This window comes from Corylus avellana, chromosome ca2, assembly GCF_901000735.1.
Source record: "Corylus avellana chromosome ca2, CavTom2PMs-1.0".
NCBI classification, from domain to species: Eukaryota; Viridiplantae; Streptophyta; class Magnoliopsida; order Fagales; family Betulaceae; genus Corylus; species Corylus avellana.
The window spans coordinates 30,082,838-30,105,372 of NC_081542.1; the positions used below are offsets into that span (position 1 = coordinate 30,082,838).

Below are 22,535 nucleotides of genomic sequence, written 5' to 3' on the forward strand. Positions count from 1 at the left end.
ATCTTTTTTTTTTTTTTTTTTTGGTTGTATATATCAAATTTAGTGGATCATTAATGAATTTTGATCGATAATTTTAAAAATCACATCATTTTTATAAAGAATTTTAAAATTATTCCGAACATACTCTTCCTTTTTTAAGAGGTTTGTTTTTGTTTGTTTTATATGACAAAAATTTCCAAGTTGTTGGAATTTTCAACCGTCCTTTTAGCATGTGCAAAACTTTTTTTTTTTTATTAATGCTATTAAAAAAAAAGCATGTAATACGTACATGCTATTAAAAATGAGTAATTTTATTCTTCACCCTTTTATTTTTCTTTTATCAATCAAAGTTGACTTATAGTTTATTTGTAATTGCATTTGAGAAATTGAGTTTTTAAGTCAAAAAGAGTTTTTTGACAAAAGCTTCATTTTTAAGCTTTTACTAAAAGTGCGTTTTGACAATTTTTAAGTTTTTTGAATCCTTAAAAGTGTTTTTTAATTTTTTTACCAAACGAGTACTTTTTTCTTCAAACGGACTTTTTAAGTGTTAAAAATAATTTTAGAGCCCTCAAACGCAATCTCAAAAGTCAAAAAGAACTTTTGGGCAAAAGCTTCATTTTTAAGCTTTTGCTAAAAGTGTTTTTTTGCTATTTTTAAGTTTTTTGGACCCTTAAAAGCGTTTTTAATTTTTTTACCAAACGAGTATTTTTTTTCTTCAAACGGATTTTTTGAGTATTAAAAATAATTTTAGAACCCTCAAACGCAATCTCAAATAGGCCTTAGAATGGTCTCACATAGCATTTTTATGCTTGAAATGAGCTTTTTAAATTATTGGAATATCACGCTTCATTAACTTTTGGATGATGGAAATGAAAAAAAACAGTAGAGTATAGAATTACACATTAAAAGAACTTGTCATCCTCGTACATTAAAAGACGTATGTCACTTTTTAAATCAGGTTGTAGGATAGTTTGTAAATCCTTACCATAACTCAAGTAAACATAACACAAATATTTTAATAACAAATGAAAACTTATGAAAAACTCTTCAAAAGAAAAATTATTATGATGGTAGCCAACTTGATGAAATTTCAAATATACAAGAATTTTACAATCAGTCTATTCTTACAAAACCTTTGTAGTATTGTAGCCTAACATAAAGCTTGTAACCTCAACAAATGACCTTCTTGTCTTTTGCTGCAACAGCTATGTTGTTAATGGATCAGCCAAAATACCAATAAAGGCCTCCAAACTAAATAATCATTATGCCCTTTTATTCGTACTAGCCCATGAGGATATAGTGGAGATCCAGCTGTCTAAAGAATGAAGGCCAGGTTCATTTTGAACGTGGCCGAGCTTAAAGCGCCAAGCCAAGCTACGTGTTCAACGAGCACGACCGAGCTAAGAGCACTAACCCACGTTCTTTATGAACGTGACCGAGAATTCAACAACACCGCATGATCCCATGATTGCCATTATCCATGATTTTAGCATTATTCGCACTGGACTCCTCGGGAATGTGGAATCGAGAATTTAGGAAACAATACTCAATTACAACGGCTACTTAATGCCTACAAAATGGGAGTTCCAACCAGTTACACTCAAGAATTTCTTTGCTTTCTCCGTGTGAAAAACAGTTTACTAATTTAGGCATCAAAATTATCCTCAGTTGACACACTCCGCAAACTTTTATCCTATTTTTATTTTGCATATTGCACCTTTCGGATGGTTGAGTCACCCATCTCGAATGTTGTCCTAACAAGCTCTAAAAACTTTGACCTTCTTTTATAAAATTTCCTCCACAAACTCGGTCTCGAAACTCCGATCATAATGTACTAAACAAGTAAATGGCTCAAGGTTTTATGTGGTTTAAAAGTACTAGGGAGGGGTTTTGGATATCAATTTAGGCTTAGGGAGTTAAGATTCTCTTCATGGTCAAAGAACAACTGCATCATGCCTCCTCAAAAATCATGAAAAGCAAAGCTTATATAGGTAGGATAAAACATAAGATAAACAAAATCACATTGTTGCAAACATTATTGAGCGGGGGTCAAGCAAACTCTTAGGTTTAAGTATCACATATGTTAGGAGGTCGAGCAAACTCTAAAAAATTGAACATTACATTGGTTCACTCAAATGTTCGTTTAGTGAGGGTCTAAGTAAACTTTATAATTATGAGTGTACCTCTGGTTCACTCGAGTGGGAGTTGAGCGAAGTTTTGATTACTTCACACCACACGTCATCTTTGTTTGAATCGACTTTTAAACCATACTTAATCCTAACTCAACCATTACAAATTACAACCCAATTATCCCATGTTTTGACAAGAAAAATTTAATCACACACACAAATAAAACCTAAAAGGAAAAAAAATAAAAAATAGAACCCTAATTTCAAGTGCTCCATATATATCTTGTGCCTTTTATTTTCCTAGATGATCAGAGTTGACGATAAGCAATTTGGGTCGGCGTCGCGTCACCATGTGTTACATGTGTCCGTTGTCTGACTCTTCAATTGACACAAACTTTGGCTTGACCTACACGTGTCAGGTTCTTATTTGTTAAAAGAAACTATGTAGATTTCAGAACCACGATCACGATCACAATCACAGATTCACAATCCATATCTTACTTCGTTTGTTCCCTCTTTCTCAGCTCTCTTGTCTCACAATCCCTTCTCTCCGTAATTTATCGAAATTCAAGGGTTTTTATAAGAATTCTATCACATTCCTACAAAAATTTCAGGTAAAATTCGTTTTGTTCGAAGATCGCATTGCCTTTTTTTGTATTGAATTGTTGATTGCTTGGGGTCTTGAAGCTTTGGAAATATTTTGAATTTTTCAAAAATTGTATTATCAGCCCTAAAAATTTAATTATTGGTTTAGAATGAATCTAAAGGGACTTATTGTTGCATGAAAATGCTTGGATAAAGATTTCATTGGTAGTTCAAAGAAATTAAGCCTGAATTGGTTGCTGTGTCAAAATTTTGGAAATGAAAAGGATTAGTAATTAATCAATTAATTATTAATTTTTGCAATCTTTTTTTATTAAATCATAGGGATTTTTTTTGAATAAATTATATTCTTTTGGTTGCTGTGATATAATTGAGCCAAAGATCATAGAATATTGGATCCTACATTTGGCCCTCTACAATGTGTAATTTATATTCCTGATTCTGGATTTTTGTAGCCTAGGGCTCCAATTAATGAACTCCATTTTTTGTTCGTTATTCCTACATTTACTCAGAAATAATGTATGTGTATGTTCTTTTATGTTTTTTGGATGAACGAATTATTTCATTGATCACAACAAAGAATACAACCACACTTCTATCAAAAAGCTAGAACACCAACAAAACAAAATGTATGTGTATGTTCAATTTCATTGTTTGAGAAAATTTGAAGGACGAAACGTTGTGCTTTTCTGTGTAGTAGGAATTCTTAAAAATTAGAGGCTAATGTGGTTTGTTGATTATATTTTTTGGCCAGTTTTTCTTAAAGATTTGTAAGAACGGAAGGAGAACCGCTGGTCCAGTAAGGGCTGGCTCGTTTATTCAATCACGGCTCTAAGAAAAGATGAAACTCCCATTAACACTAGAAGGGGAAAAGAATGGGTGCAGGCCTTCCCTAAGTTCTTGATTTCGTCCCCTTCATTTCACGGGGGTCGTGGTGCCCTACCTTCAGCTGGTGGGCATCCGGCGGATCTCACCTTCCTTGCTGGTGGCGGGTGCTAAAACTTGCACCAAACTCATTGGACCTTCCTTGCTCGGAGAGGGTGCAGAAAACAACGTTGAGGAGGTTTCTTTTAATTCTTTTATTGGTTTTCAAGTGCATTATATATGAACATGGTTACAGTCAAACAGGTTGAAGATGACACTTTAGTCTCAAAAGTTGCAACCCATGAGCAATTGAAGTGTCCTCGGTTCTGTCTGCAAGGTTAGCAACGGTTATGACATTGTCCAGTTTGATTCTAGTTATTCTAATCTTAAGCTGTAGAACTCTTTAATGTTTTTTTTTTTTTTTTTTGGCTTTTATGGCTATTTCTTCTTGCACGTTCGTGCTCACTGTTGTCTGAATTTTATGAGTAAGAAAGGTTGTCAATATGCTTAACCTTGATTAAACTCTTATAAAGCTTGCTCTTATAAAGACATTGTTTTCTGGTGTTTGCTTATAGTCAGCAACTCATGTTTATGTGTCAATTAATTTCATGAAATATTACTGTAAGAAAAGGGCACACCAGAGAAACTAATTCCGATGCCAAGTTAGGTAGAGCCTTTTGCATTCTGTTTTTTCTTTTGTTTATAATACTGGAAAGGAATAACTTGTTTTGTAGTCTTTGAACCATGTAACTTGTTTCGTAGTCTTTGGTAAGAGCATATAGAAACACCATTTATTTCATGCTTATGATGGATAACTAGAATTGCATGAGTGCAATTTTTGTAATTATTTTTCAAAGGAATGCATGACAATTTTATAAATCTTTTGCTTAGCAAGCTATTTCTTTTGCATAAATCCATTTTGATTATTTTACGAATTCCATCAGGCATCAGAATTCCTCTTTATCAATTCAGTAGCCAATGTCTTCTGGACAATAGTCCTTTTGAAGGACTTCCATGCATTCCTGAAGAAGAACAAAGCATACTGGATTCCCTTCTTCTTGCTCAGGTACGGACGAAAGCATATAATAACCTTGCTACTTATTGCGTTCTAGCCATCATTTGTGTGCTCCTTTTATTACTTTTCCAGTGGGAAGATCGTGTGTGGAAAGGCGTTCTCAGATATGATGTAACAACCTCTGAAATTAAGGTAGGTTATGCTGCACCAATCTTTTTGGGACATAAGCTGGTTGTTGCTTTTACATGGATCCGGATCCGGATGCCATCGCCACAGAAGCACTTATATCTTTAGATACTTTATGCAGGTAATTTGCGGCCAAAGAAAGTTTCTTGCTCAGTTGAACGAAGAATGGGGTATCAATTATATGCCCAAACATGAGGAGAAGAAAATTTGCAGTCAAGGGGATCTCCCGGCGTTTAAATGGACGAAACATCATGAGGAGTTACTCTTTTGTGTTGCAAGTGGTGAAATGTTAAAACCTGAGCTTATTCCTTCAGCTGCTGTGCCTGATGGTGCCGTCTTGATTATTATTAACGTAAGGTTTTGAGAGTTTAGGATATGTGTTTCCTATTTTATTTTCAATCATCTACGTGCGTTTATCATGATACATGGTGCACATTTTGGTCAATAAGTATGCAACCATGTGATCATAAGCATTTAAATCAAAGATTTTTATGTTGTCCCATGGGATTTTTTGCTTGAAGTCATTGTAGGAAAATGATTGTTCGAGGCTTTAATCATTTCAATGAGTTTGGTTTTGTTCCATGAGGTCCAGTGAGTTGCCATTTAACTATGGCTTTGAACCTTTACGAACCATTAAGATGTTTTGGGGTACTACATTGTAGATGTTGATTGCCATTAGTGAAGGAGAGTTTGTGTTACTGTGTCTTATTATTAATTCTAACACTATTCTCAAGGGTAAGGTGCAATTGATAATCAACTTAATTTTTCTAGGAAATCCCTGTAGAATATGGCCATGTCTTCCTGGTGCCTTGTGGCTCAGACAGTTTTTACCGGGTCCTGGATGCAAGATCTTTGGAAATGGTAGCAAGGGTTGCTGTTGAAATAAACAATTGCTCCTTTCGCATGTTCTATGACTGTCCTGCAGCTGGTACTTCTCATCTATATTTCCAGGTACAAAGTGCTTACACTTGTTGCTTTTTCACTTTTTTAAGCATGCATTGTTAGTTTTGTGACCGATAATGTTATTTTTGTCTGATTTTGTGAAGTTTTTGTTGTACAATGTTATTATGAGCCATAAATTTGATTCTTTTTCTTCTTTTCTTGAGAATATATGAGGATGTGTTAGTGACATGTGGCATCTATTTGTCCACAAGGTCTGGGATAAACCCAACATCTGATGAATGCCTGGCAACCTGGGGCCATGATAGATTTGAAATTTGCTGAGTCACTCATTAAGTCTTTCTGTTTATAACTTTTACTTTGATTTGATTTTTTAATTTCCTGAATTTATACCACAGTTTACTGAGAATGCTTGCGTACATGCACATCCTTCGGGCGAAAAGGCTGGGTGTTTGATATTGGTTTTGTGGTCTTAACATGATGATGTCAGCTCTTTTAAACTTGCAAGGATATGTTTGATGTGCATGTCAAATTAGAAAGTAAACCAATTTGTTTTCCTACCGCCTGCTGAGATTTTACTTTTAAAAAAAAGAAGTAATCTGAACTTCTCATACAAGTCTTATTGTTATATACTATCAACATAGGTGATACATGTGTCACATTATAGGTTAATGTGACACGTGTATAGCCTTTGTTTTTAATTATAACTACTGTTCTACAGGAATCTCAGATTGGTTTACTTTCTAATTTGGTATGCGCCATTATTTTAATTTGATGAGGGCATGAGCTGAAGCGATGTTTTACAACTAATAGTAAAGTTGTGACAACATCGAGCATTGGCTTATCAACTGCACATACTGTATAAACCTTTTAGTTGCTCAGAAAGTATTGAAGTTCAGTGTTCTAGCAGTCTACTTTTCTTAAATGTATCTCTTGTACCAAAGATTTCATTCTGCTTGATTTATGCTTGCAAATGCATTAAAATCTATTTGTCTTTGCTTTGATGATGCAGGCCTGCTACTTTCCAAGCCCTTTGCCTGTGGAGTTCACACCTGTTGATACTTTTTTTCGTGATGGAAGGAGGGGAATGTGCATCTCTTGTGTCACAGATTACCCCATTAAGACCCTCTTATTTGAGAGTAACCAGAAAGTTAAGATAATGGTGGAGGTTCTTGTTGAGATATGTTCTTGTTTACAGGAAAAGAGCATTCCATATAATCTGCTGATCTCCGATTGTGGTAAAAAGATGTTTTTGTTTCTTCAGGTAAAATGGCCTCTAGTCTTGTTTTAAGGTTAAATTTTTTTTCTTACTTTGCTTCATACTGCTCCCTAGGAGAGATCTGTAAGCATTAGTGCTGACGGAAACTTAAAGTTCCCTATTTTTGGTCCCTGAAAAATAAAGAGATTGAAATGCACTTTACTACTATGCCTTGATCTGAGAAAGGTAGACAAGTTTACAATTTTTTGCAAGCCTCTCACATTTCCATTATCTCTTCCTTATTTTTCATTTCTGGAAGGCAATATAAAAGACCATAAATTGAAACCATATGGAAAAGTCTATAACAAATAGGAGATACAAGCATATAAACATAATACAAACTACTATGTAGCATTTCAAAATTTTACTTAAGCTATCTGTATACAGTACAAATCTGAGTCCACCACCATCATACTGCATTCATGATTAAGGTCCGTATTGGTATCCTGTCCTATTTTGCATATCGTGGTGATCCACTTTGCAGTCATGTTGCTATGGTTTCATACTCTGATGTTTTATTAATGTCAGAACATTCAGTATGTAAGCACTTTAAGAAGCATAGTAGACTGGTAGTTTAATTCCTTGTATCAAGGCTATCATGATACTGGTTTTGGTACTCTTTATTTAAGGCAACTTTAGAGGGAAACCACCACTGGAAGCTATTGGTCTATGTACAAGGTTGAAAACTTCTTATGTCTTTCTTGAGTTTTCTTTTTGTTCAAATCTTTCAAATTCTGCTTATACTGGTCATTGAGTTTTAGCTCAAATGGCAGTTTTCCACTCATAAGAATAGGTGTAGCAGTGAGGTTATAGATTCAAGACGTGCCGGGTGCATGTCTGTGTAACATACATACCGAAGGAATCACTCATGCTGGCTTGTACCATTATTTTGTATTACATTGTTTCAACCTTTATTCAAGCTCTTGCTTTTGCTGAACTCCGAGAATTTACTACGACGCAGCATATAATGTGGCTTGCATGTGGAGATGCTTTTACCTCGACTTGTGTGATTTATTTCTTGATGAATATGAATATGGAACTCCCCACTGACATACTTTTCATGCAAAGTTGATCTCTCACTCTCTGACATCAGCACTGGAAGTTGATGTTGCGCCAAAGGATCTTATTTTTCGTGTCATTGGCTATGGATTGACTGATTAGTGATTGATTCTATGCAGCTGCAAAAATTGTCAAACTCCAGGACCCTATCAGCTTGGGAGTGTGGGGGTTATTTCCTGTTTAAATCAACGTCCGAATTTGATCAAGCTACTGAGGAGGCAATGCTTAAAAAGCTAAGTGATGTCTCTCTTGATGATGAAGGTTTCGAAGTAGTGAAGCAACTCTGTTGCAGTATTGCAGATAAGTTTTCCGGTTGAATTCTGGGACCTTTGATGAATGCATGATAGAACGTTTGATTTATGTTGAATTTGGGAAACTTTGATGAATTTATTGCAGATTTGTCTCAAACATATGTTTTTTTTTAAGAGAACGATCCGAATCCATTTTCTGCATTTGTAATGGTTTTTATCTATATGGAAATGTTTGTATCTTTACAACTAAATCATGAAACATGTATCGGGTTTAAATTGTCTTTTGCATGTTATATTAGGATGTCTGCCCTACTGATGGATGGATGAAGACTTCATAGATTTTGAGAAAATAATTCGAAGTATAATGTAATATAATCTGAAGAAAAGTGTCATAGGGTAGAGGTTAATCAACATGTTGATGCTACTAAACTATTAACACAGAGAAATGGTTTGATTAGCATATATGATCTTGTCAACCTTTCAAAAATAATAAATTATTTTTAACACTATGGACCACCAACCGCTCTCCGGTCAATACCGGTCTCGAGGGTCGGTGCTTGACCCTAAACAATTATTTTATTTTTATCTTATAATTATTTCACAATGATGGTATAGCAATTTCAACCAATCATTGAATCAGTCATTGTTAAAAAATAAATAAATTCAATGGATGGTTGAAACTGTCACGTCAAAATGTGAGATAGTTATACAATAAAAATATGATTTCTAGTATTTCTCAACTTTTTCTTGATATAAGAAATACAGTCATAAATTGAGAGCTTTTATTCACGATGGTTTTATCCATTATAGTGGTTGCATTTTTCTCTCTAGTGTACGTAGGGAAATGCTAATTGTCTGCCTAGACTTTTTTTTATTTTTTATTTTTTTCAGTTGATCATTTTATTTATTTATTTATTTCTCTTTCTTGTCGCTGTTTTTGTTTGTAATTTGTTTATAATGTACTAAAAAAATAAAATAAAAAAACCTTGATCACTTTAACTTCGAAGCTGTGAAGTACTACCAATTAATGAAGAATTGACGTAATCTTGGGTAAGCAATGAGACCGACCAACTTTCCCATTGAGTTTATATAAAAAATAAAAAAAATAAAAAACTTTATTTGACTCCCTTAAATGGTATCAACTTTTGCAATGTCTCCTTAAAGTTTAATTTATCTCCATTTAGTATATCACTCTTTCAAATGTTTTCAATGTTACTATTCTGTTAGAATTTTCCATTAACTCCTAACTAAGGAATGTTAAAATTTTCAAAATACCCTCATTTGTTTTAGGAAAAAAAAAAATTATAAAGATTAAGATGTTGATCCGAATTTAATGGTATATTTTGTCATAAAACCGGGGGTAGTTTGAAAATTTTGTTGAGAATTAACGAAAAATATTAACGAAAGTGAGACATTGAAAAAAATTAAAAGTTTGATACATTAAATTGAGAGGTTTTGAATTTTAAATAGAACATTACAAAAGGGGTAACAATTCGGTGGATGTGTGAAGTTTCCCAAAAAAAAAAAACTTCTCTTCAAAGTAATTGCTCTCAAAGTTGTATGGAGTAACTTCACTTTAAACCCCTGAATTACCACGCGATTTGACAAGCCCCCTTGAACTTCAAAACCTCTCAATTTGAACTCTTAAACTTTCAACTGCAGTCAATTTACCCACTCCCTCTATCAATTTTTGCCGTTAAAACTCCTAAAAACACAAAATTACTCTTCAATTTTCTTTTTATTAAAAAAAATGGAAAAAAAAAATTTTGAAAAAAAAGGGTTACAAGGTAGCCCAACTATGGGTCACCTTGTGATTTTTTTTTTTTAAAAAAAATTTTTAATTTGAAATTTTATAAAAAAAAAATTATGGGTATAAATGTCATTGTCTTACTTTTAACGTTTAAAATCTGACAGAGTAGTTCAAATTGACTGCAATTGAAAATTCATGAGTTCAAATTGCGAAATTTTAAAGTTCAGATGGACTTGTCAAATCGCGTGGTAATTCATTAGTCTAACGTGAAGTTACCTCAAATTTTATTCCAGAAAACTTTCCCAATACAAGAATTAAGGAGGATACAATAAGCATTTTATTTTATTTTTTTGGTAAAGAATTAGGGAGCCTTTCAGAAGCAAAGACACCAAAAATATGACATGTTACAACGATGGATGTTTGAAGCGCTATAAATATCTCCTGACGACTTACTAAAATAGGCAAAAATATGAATAATACAACAAGAAAAATTCAAGATTACATAGAATTTAATGGAACAAATATGAAAGAATTTATAAAGCAATACAATTGAACACAATATGCAGTACCTCACTAGCAATGTATGCTGTGAGAGCTCATTGACTTCCACTGATGATATCTGATTCAAGAATTCCTCTAGCTTGCACATTCTTTCTTTCTGCTTCTCCCTCTTCTAATCCCTCCAAAGCCTGTGAAAATGAGCTGGAATTTTCTCCATTGTTACTGCACATCCAAGCTTGATGGAGTTGCAGGACATACTCCAAGTGCCACAAAACTTCCCCCATCGTCGGCCGGTTCTTCCCCTCGTCGGCTAGACATTTTTCTGCTATCTCCCCAAACTTCTTCAGGGAATCTGCAGAATAGTTTCCTTTGAGATGTGGGTCAATAATGGTTTCCAGTGATCTCTGCCTTTGCCACCCCATTGCCCACTCTGCAAGATTGACCTCATCTTTAGGCAAGCTTGGATTTATAACAGGTCGAGCACAGATAACTTCAAACAGCACGACTCCAAAAGAGTAAACATCTGATTTCTCAGTCAACTGCTGTCGTCTGAAGTACTCAGGATCAAGATATCCAAAGCTTCCTTTTACTGCAGTACTGACATGGGTGTGGTCCAAAGCAGGACCGTTTTTCGACAACCCGAAATCGGACATTTTTGCTACAAAGTTTTCATCTAACAATATGTTGGTAGTCTTCACATCCCTGTGGATTATTCCCCGCTCCGCTCCGGTATGAAGGTAATGCAGCCCTCTTGCAGCACCAATGCATGCTACTAATCGCTGCTTCCATGTCAGCGGTGGGAGATCACTCCCAAAGAGATGACTTCTAAGAGTCCCATTTGCCATGTACTCATAAACCAAGATCATCTCATTTTGTTCATCACAGAATCCGATCATGGAAACCAAATGCCTGTGCCTAAGCTTTGATAGCATCTCAATCTCGGTTTCGAATTCGGTTAGACCTTGCTCGGATTGCGGGTTGGCTCGCTTAATTGCTGCAGGGGTGCCATCTTCAATGGCTCCTTTGTAAACCTTACCAAAGCCTCCTACACCAATCACTAAACTTTCATCAAAATTATTTGTAGCTGCACGAATCTCTGCTAATGTGAACCACTTGCCAACCCTCGTCGACGCCATAGACGCATACGGATTTTGGCTTCCAGCTGCTCCCTTGGCATTGGCAGTGCTGTTTGTAATAGACCCATGAAGGAAAAATGGCCGCCACCCAGAAGGGTTGTTGCTTTTGGTATCAGTCAATTTCTTTCTCTGGCCTCTGCAGTAACAAAAGATGAAGCTAATCAAAACTGCAAGAATGACAACAGAAGCTCCACCTGCTCCTATTCCCACCCAAAGAATTTTAGTCTTTGAGTTGCCTGCTGAATTCCCAGTAGAATCATATGTCTCAATATATGCAAGATTCGCATTTCGGCTCAGCTTGAAAATCTCCAGCCCATTCAGGAGAGCATCGGTTCCTGAAGCACCAGCTGCTGTCTCAGGTCCTAGTTGAATCCAAAGTGTCTTAGTTTTGGATGACACAACATCAATGTAGTCTTGATGATAAGCTCTATTCATCCCTCCCGCTTGCACAAAAACATCAAAATTATTTGATGCAGTCCTGTTGTTTATGTAGATTCTGAAAATCCGCTGGTTTGCCATACCATAAACCACCTCACAGAAATGTAATCGAATCCAATAATCGAAATCGGGATCGACTTCGAATTTCCACGACATGTTGAACCTTTTCTCCAATACTTCAGTGTTGGACATTGTTCTTGCGGATTCATAAACAAGAAGAGGAGCCACTGAGGAATCATTCATGGAAGCATAGGTAATGTTCGAGCTGTTCCTGATCTCTAAACCAGCATCTGCAGTTATCATGTAGCTCGAATCCACTTCCCATGTTCTCCAAAGATCTAAATCTTCACGGGATTTAATCTCCGGTCCGCCGACATTCAATCTATACATAGTTTCAATTCCCCTTCCACTCAAATTCAAACTAGCACCATTTCCACTCACTTTACTTACTGGATCAGTAAAAAGCTTGTTCACAACAGGGACAATCTCAACGGCATTTATGAACCCTAATGATCCTTTTTTTGGAAAGAACTCGATTACAAGCACATCCATGTTGATGGGTAGAATGTACTCCTTAATCAAAAAGAATGAACTTGAATTGCTTCCTGAACTCTGCAACCGCAAATTCTTGTGCGATATCTCTCCAGGAACATTGAATTCTGTTACCAATTTCAGACCATTTGCTACAACATCAAACGAAGACTCATTTACATTGTAATTCTCAAAGGAGAAGGGGCAGAAATGGAGCCTAACAAAATAGTTCCCCTGAATTCCTTCAAATGTGTAATTCAAACCATCTGTGAAAAACCGAGCAGTTTTGTACAGAGGTCCAAAAATTGAACTGTCGGTGGATGCGGCAATGCCGGAAGAACTAACGGTAAGATTGTTGTCGGCGACCAAGTCACCAACCCATCTCCGACCATCCACATTAATACTGGAATTCGTGCCACAATTTATCAGAAAAGATTTTGATTGAGCCTCCCCAGTTGCAACAAACACAGAGATTATCACCAGAGACAGTAGGAGCTTCTCCATTACCGTTCTACCTCAAGAATTCTTTTGTATTTGTTTTCAAATATAGAAGGAAAAATCTAATGGAAAAACAACAAATCACCCAATGTTCAAGAACACACAATCTAACACAACAAGCATAAACACCCAGCTCTTAAATCAACCAACTACTCCCATCTCCATGAATTTTTAGCTTCATAAGAAAATTCTGCAGAAACATCAAGTTACCTTCATCAAACCCATCTCTGGCCATTTGCATTTCCTTGTTTAGCATCAAGGGAGCTAGAACAAACACAAAGATTCAGATAACAAACGTGCAGGCCCTTCTTGAATCAAACAATCTCCAACCAACACGCCTAGCTAGCAAGCAGATCTGAACCAAGAAAGTACAAGACTTTGGTGGCAAAAAGGAAGAACACAAAAGATGGTAATGGGAATATGACTGATTCAAAGGTAACAAATTTCACTCACCAGTGAGACTTAAAAGCCCAAAAAAATGAAATAAATAAAATAAAATACTTGCAAAGGAAGGAAGATGCTTGAGAATTAGAAACATGAAGAAAGGAGAGCATGAACATGGGCTACATGGGCTGCCGTTGCAAACAGATTGGAAACGTTCATTTCATCTTTGCTTTTGTCCTGTATCTTTACAAAGGAGCCAACAACCTGACAAAGCCAAGTTTGTACTTTTGTTATAATTATATGGTACTCTGTAACAGTTGGTATTCTTTATGCAAATTTATTCTCCTGCTGTTTTTTTTTTTTATAATTTTATATATATATATATATATGAGTCAAAATAAAAATTAAAACATCAACCCAATATAAATGAAAAAAAAATTATAGAGAGAATCAAAAATAAAGACCAAAAAATAACACTATTTATTACACATTTTGAGAGAAGATCTTCGAGATGGAAGGAGATAGTTAAAAAGTTGTCAGCAATGCCGGTGATAGTATAGAGCACTCATGTGTCCATAGTGACTAGAATGAATATATCGTATCCGAAAACTAGTTGTTCGCCCTGTTAATCCTCCAAAGCCCAAATAACTCGATTTTCTCTAGTGAACTATTTGCATTAATGAATTAGCTCGATCCAAAAATTTGAGATAGTGGGTGTAATCTGAAAAAAGATTCGTAAGTAGTTGTTAATAGAGTTGAAGTTACCAAATTCTAAGGAGTTGGTATAAATTTATGTCTAATTGCTCCACCTATAGTTCTTCTAATAATATTTTTTACACGAACGAGAGCCAATCCGAATTGATCTTGTACAGAACAAGAAAGATTCTTAATTTGAGATTAACTATAGAATGAAATGTGAAACCCCTGAACTATGAGACAAATAAGAGTAAGACTAATTAAGAATTATGAAATCCTGATTTGGATCTGGACTTTTCTTTGCTGCCTATTTGGAATTTACATATTTTTTTTATTGGTTATTTTATGGGTGTTGTTGGGCCGCCACAGATGGGGTTCCATGATTTGTGAGGTGGCTCACATGCTTATGTCTGGAAGATGATAAGCAGTGCAATTATTCTTCTGGCATTTCAAATCAACAACCCCTGATTTTTTCAATTACTAGAAAAACATATACACTCTTTCCGTACCAATAGCACCCCTATAGGCTATAGCCTCTAGGGGGTCCTTGGAATTACTTCAATTATTTGTTTTGTTGACGATATATTCTATTTTTTTCAACCCAATTTTGAATGAAGGCAACATTTGAACCAAATTTTAATGATTATTACTCTCTCTCTCTCTCTCTCTTAATGGTTCCCTTAAGAATGTCCTTTTTCAATTTTCTCTGGAAATAACTCTTGATTTTTAAGAATTTAACTTAAGTATTGTAAAAAAAAAAAAATGTTATTTTTTCATCTTTGATCCATGAGTTTAACTTCAATGTGGATAGACCGCAAAAGATCACTTTTGTAGCCTCCAATAAGAGATTGACACATAGAAAAAACACACAAAATTATCCTATAGTCTAAAACACTAGATTTTTTCTTATTTCTTCTTCTTCCTTCCATATCTTTTTCTCTCCCATTTCTTTCTTACTGTTGGCAACTCCTTTCTCATTTCTTCTTCTTTTTTCTTTTTCCTTTTGCTGAAACGTTGGCATTGACCCACGGCTGGGTCACGGCAACGGCTTGAGGGTGATCCCTCAAGGGTGACAAAACCCCTAAAGTGTTAACTTTCACCTCTATGATTTAGTTTTGAATCAAAAAAATAAGTTTTAATGCATTAGAATCGATTTTTGAAATTGGTTTTGCATTTTCCGGTGGGTCTCGTTAGACCCACGCCGTGGGTCTGCTGGGTTCGGCGGCCAGGGATATTTTTGGTATTTTTTCACTTTGATTTGCTGTGTTTGTTCTCATTTTAATTTTTTGCAATTTTCTTAAATGGATGAGGTGTCACGAGGTGGTTAGATACTGCAAAACACCACTTTTGCAGTCCATCCGCATGGTAGGGGCTCTCTTGATCCATATATATATTTTTCAAATCCACTAAAAATAACATTTCTCTTTTAATGGTGGATTTGAAAAACTACCTTACACGTAATTTTTTTAATGGGTCATATTTAATTTCAAATATTTTTATGAGAAATAGAGATAATGAAATTAAATTTTGGACCGTCACAACACATATGTAACTATGTTGTAATTTTCTTATGGCACTTAAGCCAAATCTATCTTTTAAGGAGGAAAAATGTTACACTTACCCTTTTTTTTTTTTTTTTTTTTAAAAAAAAAGAGTTAATTTTTAATGAAATTTATTATTTTGAAAAATGTATTAATAATCAATTTTTGAGAAAAATAAATGTAGCATTTCTCATTATTTAATTTGTGTTAATATAATTCTTGATAAAAACAGAAACAGCATTTAAGAAATAACGCGTTTGATATGATATGTCCATTTGTTTGTTTCTGTTTCCAGTCTGTAATTTTATTAAGAAAAAAAAAACTAAATTAAGATAAACAAAATAAATAAATAAACCTTTGAAGAAAAAAAAAAAAGGCTAGAAAAAAAAATGAAAAACCCCCAACAAAAGGATAAAATAGTAGTTGATAATGATATCTATTAGTTGGCATACTTGTATCAATCACACCAACTGGAAACACACATTCATGAATGTCTATTCAAAATATTTTTTTAGGGAAATGCTATAACACTTAGGTGTTTTAATGTTCTCTTGGTGTCTTTCTAATTGTGATATGATTTTTAAAATCATTGTTGAATTTGAGATTATCATTATTGACTCTTAATCTATTGGTGATTTTAAAGCCACATCACCAGTTGTGAAGACACCAGAAAAACACTTAACATTTTTTTTTTTTTTTTGACATCAATTTATTTATTTTTCTTATGCTATGTTTCATATTCAAGGAAAAATAAACAATTGAAAATGACAAATTTTCGAAACTCTTTTTCTTTTCAAAATATTGGTCGATGAAGGAAATCTTCCAATAAAAATTCTAGGCAATAGAGATAAATGTTTTGTGCTTCATAACTGGGCATGGCTGACTGCAATTATTATTTATTATTTATTTTTTTTTTTCTGGGGGGTAAATCATCTAAGTCATGTTTCCTCCTTTAATGTGTGATGGGTTATCTCATTTAAAGAATTTATTCAATTAGGAAAATTTGTCAAATTAATTTTTCGAATTGCAAGAAAGTGAAAATTAACATAATAAAATAAGCCAATCACACATAACATTAAAATTTATGAAGCTCGTCTTAACGAGTTTATATCTACGGGATGAGACAATTATAACAAAATTTCACTATCAAAAGATATATTATAAATAATAGTAAAAATAAAACCACTTAGGAGTGTAAACGAGCTGAACCTGAGCGAGCTTTCCTTGTTTGGACTTGGCACGTTTAAATTTTACTCGAGTTGAGCTCAAGTATAAACCAAAAAATCAAGCTCGAGCTCATAATAAGCCGAGCTAGCTCGCAAGTTGGCTTTTATATTTACTTTTTTTTTTTAATTATAAATTTAAATTTCAAATATTCTTAAACGACTCAAGAAGCTAGCTTGCATATGAGCATTTGCTTAGTCTGATTAGCCGAGTATATAGCCTGAGTTAATGTAGCAAGGTACTTGATTTCGAAAATAGAGGATATACATCATTTTATAATAAAAGAACGCTATTAGAAAAAAGAAAAAAAAAATCAATTTTTAATATTAATATGACCAACTATGTGAAAAACTACCAATGAGATAAAAGACAATCGTTAATTTGGGGTGTTAAGTGAGCGAAGAGCAAGCTCGAGCTCGAGCTCGGGCTCGGCACGTGCTCAACTTGATTATTAAATAAAGCGTTTCGTAAGCCGAGCAGTTTCGAATCCCCCTCGTTTTATATATATATATATTGTCAAAAGTCAACTATTTCTCTTACCTGTGAAAATTTTATTGTCAAAAGTCACAATCGACTTTTCAAATGCACTAGAAGCCGCCTGGACGAAACAATAGAAACAAGTTGTTGTGAATTTCGCGGAAGGAATTGATCTCCCTTAAACCACCATAGGATTCAATGAGCCCACAGTAATTGCTTAATTTTTGTTAAATATAAATTGTTAACCTTTGATTAGTACTTGGGAAAGAGTAACAAATGGGAACCATCAGTGAGAAAATTTCTTAATATTCTTTCCATATTATACAACCAAAGCCAATGATGTTCCCCGTATGTACAATATTTAAAGAGATGCAATATTATTGTATCCATGTTATTTTATATATTTATTTATTTTTATCCCAAGGATTTTTTTTATTTTTTATTTTTGTAAGTCCAGTCTCATTGAAGAAGGATCACGAGCACAAAAATCTTACATTACAGAGCAAAAAACTCTAAAAAATCATAACTGAAGCTACGATGTTACATATCATAGATGCTTACATAAAAATTAAACATTTAAAGCCTATCTATAACATTAATATCTGCTAACTTATGACTGCCTTTCAGTTGCAATACCAGATCTATTATAAACAGACTCAATTATATATATATATATATATCTTTTTGACATGGTTTGTGTTGGGATTAGATTAGGTCCCTCGTCCCTCGGAAGCGATAAATCCAAAGAGTAATTAGGTGTCTTCTCATTGGCTTAATTATGCTGACATGGCAGGCCGCGACTGTTTTCTAAAACAAACAAAAGGCACAGAAAACCCGAAATTTCTCTTCTTTGAATCACCGTACCCACCACCTCTCTCTGTGTCGTGCCTTTTAAGGTTCGTTGGTTTCCATGAAGAACAACAGTTGGCACGGCAACGGAGAAGTATGCTCCCCAGAGAGGGGAAAAGAAGGAGCGCTTGAAAATGGACATGGGTCCGACTCCGACGGCGTCGTATTGGGTTTGGATGGTGGAACCACCTCCACAGTCTGCGTCTGCATTCCGTTGCTTTCCTTTTCCGACCACAACCTCGCGAACCCTGTCCCCATTCTCGCACGCGCCGTTGCTGGTTGCTCCAACCACAACAGCGTCGGAGGTAGCTATTTACTCATTGTTTGTTTTCCTTTCCTTGTGTTTTCATGAGAACCAAACGGAATGTCGGTGTTGCACCTTTGAAAAGTTAACTCCTTATGGAATTCATGCTCCTTTGGAATTTCTTTTTGTTTGTGTGTTTGCGCTTGTAGGTTTCTTTGGTTCTCATCGTGGTGTTTATCATTTTAATTTATGGCTGATTTTTAAGACCCAAATTTGAATTTTTCTAAAAGTTCTCTGACTGGAGTATTTGAATTTTTGGGACATTTATGAATGTTTATATTGTTTCATTTACATCTGCTGGATTATTGAAGTCATATTAAAATTTGCTAATTTGACGCACTTTTTTTTAAAGTTTTTCTAAATTTATATCTGTAAAGATGTCCTAACATGATTAAGGATCTAGCCAAAGTTTTAATCTTTCCAAATAGTTGGCAAGTTCCGGGGCAATGGTTATTGTTTATGTTGTAATGTTTGTATTTTTTTTTCCCAGTTTTGTTGTGTATATGTTAAACCGAAAAGTATGGGTTTCTGTTCACGAAAAGGGCAATTTCTTTTTGTTTGCCTGAATATGAATCCAATTTACTCAGTGTTAACTTTTTAAAACAGTGCAGAAAAATTTTGAAGGCTTTCATCCGAGTTATAGAACCTCATAAGTTTGTATGACGTGATGAAGCAAGTTTTAAAAATTGTTTTGCTGCTTTATGTATATTTTCTCTCTTGGAAATATATAGTTCAGATTATCTATTTTAACAAAATTCATTGGCTGGCATGTCCTTTTTAATAGTCTCAAGGCTCTCAACTTATGTCCTCATGACTTATATTTTCTTGTAATGCCCTCAGCCATAACCATGCCCTTCTTCAAATGAGTCCAGTTATGGTCTTGCTTTTATTGTTGTGCATGAAAAGCTGTCTCCATGTGCGCATTGCTCTTGTTTTCAAATTTTTTAGTTCTTTTTAGTTTTGATCAGTACAGCTATTTATAAATTTTTCTTGCCTGCTTTACTGGTCGTCCAATTGACCTTTGTCATTTCAGCCAAGCTTGTTTTATGGTCATCATTCATTAAGCATCTAGCTTGGTTGTTGATCTCACTGTTGTCTTGAGAAATTTCTCTTAATTCGATAATCATAATTTTGGTGATACAAGCTCCACAAGCACTTTTCTGTTTTGTCCTGGCAGTTTACTTTTAAAGGTGATGCCCTTTTGGTTCCTTAATTTTATTTGATTGATCGGTCCAAGATAACGGAGATATTGTTGACCTTGGAAATTTCTTGGTCATCAGATGTCACTTTCTTGATCAATAATCCTTGTTTACTTAAATTAGATGGGAGAATGTGGTGATCATAAATACATGGTCCAAGTTAGCAAGACATTATTTCATCAACATGACATTTTGTAAGACAACCTACAGGGCAGCAATATAAAGAAAAGTTGGGAAACATTTTATCAATAATGTTTAACATAACCAGGTTAACAATATTCATGTCTCAGTTTGTAATATAGGGAGTTGGTAATCATGTTATCAACTATGGCAGTGCAACAAATACACAAAAAGAGAACTTGCGAATTGAAACCTATTATTCTTGATTGCTCTTCTGAAATGATCGAAGAGAGTGGAGAATTATTCTCATGTTTTGATATATTGCTATTTTCTGCTTTTATTGACGCTACAGAGAATTCTTCCAAGGATACATTGGAACAGGTTATGGCGGAAGCCCTCTGTAAGTCAGGTTCAACTTGGTCTTCTGTTCGTGCTGTTTGTTTAGGTGTTTCTGGTGTTAACCATCCAAAGGACCAGGAAAGGATATTAAATTGGCTAAGGTATAGTATTGTGAAATTATTCTGGCAATTTTTCTTCATGCTGTATAGGTATATTTTAATTTTCTGGTATACATCTGTTAGTTATAATGGGAATTGGAAATTCCCTCCATAGGCTCCACATAAGGCAAAGAGGCGCCATCTTCCATATGGCCGCACTCTGAGAGTTACCCCCGACCACCAGTAGGCAAACAAATCCATCACCCTATTAGGCATAACCAAGGAAAGTCCAAAGCGACTAAAGATGGCGTTCCATAAGGCGCTGGCGGCCTCGCAATGGAGGAGGAGATGATCGACGGATTCCCCATTCATTTTGCATAAACAACACTTATTAACCACAATGAATTGTCTTTTCCTGAAATTGTCCATAGTAAGAATGTTCCCTAAATCCGCCAACCAGGCGAAAAAGGCCACTTTCGAGGGAGCCTTGGTCCGCCAAATACTCTTATAAGGGAAAGATGAATTATTTTTGCGTGCTAGGATATTATAAAAGGAACTAACATCAAAAATCCCTTTGTGAGACAGGATACACCATAGCTTGTCCTCCCCTCCTCTTCTTTCTCTAAAAGAGTGCAACAGGGAATAGAAAGAGGCCAGGATACCCACTTCCCAGTTATGAGCCAAGCAGACAAAGCTGATGTTCCACTGAAGGGTGCCACTCGAATAATCCATATTAGTAGCCACATGTGCATCCTTCATAGAAGCAATGTTATAAAGAACTGGAAAAGTTGCCTTGAGGCTGACCTCGCCACACCACACATCGTCTCAAAATCTGAACTTTGATCTATTGTCGGGATCAAATCTGGTGTGACTCGAAAGAGCCTCCACCCCCTTTTGATGTACTTCCAAAGCCCCACCTCATACGAAATCAATAGAGCACCACTTGCAACCATATTTGGCGTCCACAACGGCTTTCCACCAAGCCTCGCTTTCACTTGCATAACGCCACAACCATTTCCCTAAAAGGGCTTGGTTAGACAATCTCAAGTTGCGAATCCCTAGGCCTTGTTTAGAGATAGGAGAGAAACTTTGGGCCAACTAACTAGGTGATAGTTAAATTCTCCGCCTAATCCACCCCATAGGAAATCTCGTTGGAGTTTCTCTATTCGACTTGCCACTGCAGCAAGGATGAGAAAAGTAGACAAGAAGTATGTGGGTAAGTTAGAAAGAGTACTTTTAATGAGGGTAACCCTACCTCCCTTGGACAAGTATATTCTTTTCCAGCTAGCCAATCGACGCTCAATTTTTTTTCACAATGCCTTCCTAGTTAGACTTGGCCTTAAAGTGAGCCCCAAGGGGAAGGCCAAGATACTTCAAAGGTAGAGAGGACGTCTCACATCCTAGGAGGCCAGCCAACTTAACCACATTATCCACATTGCCCACAGGAACCAAAATAGACTTGGCCATATTCACCTTTAAACTAGAAACAACTTCAAAACAAACGAGCAGCGCTTGGAAGGAACAAATATGGTCAGAATTGGCCCCATAGAAGACCAAGGTATCATTCACAAATAGCAAGTGAGATATGTTGACCGTCTCAGAGAGTTTAGACCCTCGGAAAACCTGAGAGAGAGTCGTGATCAATAGTAGCGGAAATCATTCTACTAAGAGCCTACATAACAATAACGAATAGAAAGGAGGACAAAGGATCTCCCTGCCTAACCCCACGAGAGCTACCAAAGAATCTAGAAAGAAAGCCATTAATCAAAACGGAAAAACGCACTGACGAAATACAATGTGCTTAAGAGCACAATTTCTCCCAAAATCCAAATCTTTTAAGCAAATACAGCATGACCTTCTAATTGATGTGATCATAGGTCTTCTCCATATCTAACTTGCAAAGTACCCCTGGTTTGCCAAACTTGATATGACTGTCCAAACATTCGTTAGCTATAAGAACAAAATCCAGGATTTTCATACCTTTAACAAAAGCATTTTGAGGCTTGGAAATGATCTTCTCCACAATCCTCCTCATCCTATTGGCGAGAACTTTAGCAATGATCTTGTAAACCCCGCTCACAAGACTAATAAGGCAAAAGTCCTTGAGATCCAAAGCCCCAAACTTCTTTGGAATTAGAGCTATAAAGGTGGCATTAAGGCTTTTTTCAAACTTACTATGAGCATGGAAGTCAGATAAAACTCCCAT

The 22,535-nt window shown here is 35.3% G+C and overlaps 3 protein-coding genes across 3 annotated transcripts in view; 2 read left to right on the forward strand and 1 right to left on the reverse strand.

Moving 5' to 3' along the window:
- The first annotated feature begins 2,570 nt into the window (after window positions 1-2,570).
- On the forward strand, window positions 2,571-8,447 carry LOC132171158 (GDP-L-galactose phosphorylase 1-like). Its single transcript, XM_059582399.1, has 8 exons — window positions 2,571-2,722; window positions 3,466-3,912; window positions 4,520-4,641; window positions 4,723-4,782; window positions 4,898-5,128; window positions 5,548-5,727; window positions 6,689-6,940; window positions 8,113-8,447. Exons 2-8 carry the CDS (start codon window positions 3,816-3,818, stop codon window positions 8,308-8,310), a joined length of 1,140 nt encoding a protein of 379 aa, XP_059438382.1. The 5' UTR covers window positions 2,571-2,722; window positions 3,466-3,815; the 3' UTR covers window positions 8,311-8,447.
- A 1,963-nt stretch (window positions 8,448-10,410) lies between these two features.
- LOC132171157 (probable receptor-like protein kinase At1g30570) lies at window positions 10,411-13,679 on the reverse strand. The gene has a single exon (XM_059582398.1). It carries the CDS (start codon window positions 13,102-13,104, stop codon window positions 10,591-10,593), a length of 2,514 nt encoding a protein of 837 aa, XP_059438381.1. The 5' UTR covers window positions 13,105-13,679; the 3' UTR covers window positions 10,411-10,590.
- A 4,578-nt stretch (window positions 13,680-18,257) lies between these two features.
- The window catches only part of LOC132171159 (uncharacterized), a 15,655-nt gene continuing 11,377 nt past the window's right edge, over window positions 18,258-22,535 (forward strand). Inside the window, exons 1-2 of the mRNA XM_059582401.1 lie at window positions 18,258-18,574; window positions 20,245-20,392. Of these exons, the coding sequence (XP_059438384.1) occupies window positions 18,331-18,574; window positions 20,245-20,392 (392 nt within the window). The 5' untranslated portion in view covers window positions 18,258-18,330. The remainder of the gene's footprint in view (window positions 18,575-20,244; window positions 20,393-22,535) is intronic.

What these genes read in the sequence shown, in the direction of transcription:
- LOC132171158 (XM_059582399.1), top strand. Translation starts at nt 3,816, where the DNA reads ATGAACATGGTTACAGTCAAACAGGTTGAAGATGACACTTTAGTCTCA. An exon ending in TCCTCGGTTCTGTCTGCAAG is followed by an intron (nt 3,913 to 4,519) that starts GTTAGCAACGGT and finishes GAATTCCATCAG; the next exon opens with GCATCAGAATTCCTCTTTAT. An exon ending in CTTCTCATCTATATTTCCAG is followed by an intron (nt 5,728 to 6,688) that starts GTACAAAGTGCT and finishes TTGATGATGCAG; the next exon opens with GCCTGCTACTTTCCAAGCCC.
- LOC132171157 (XM_059582398.1), bottom strand. Translation starts at nt 13,104, where the DNA reads ATGGAGAAGCTCCTACTGTCTCTGGTGATAATCTCTGTGTTTGTTGCA.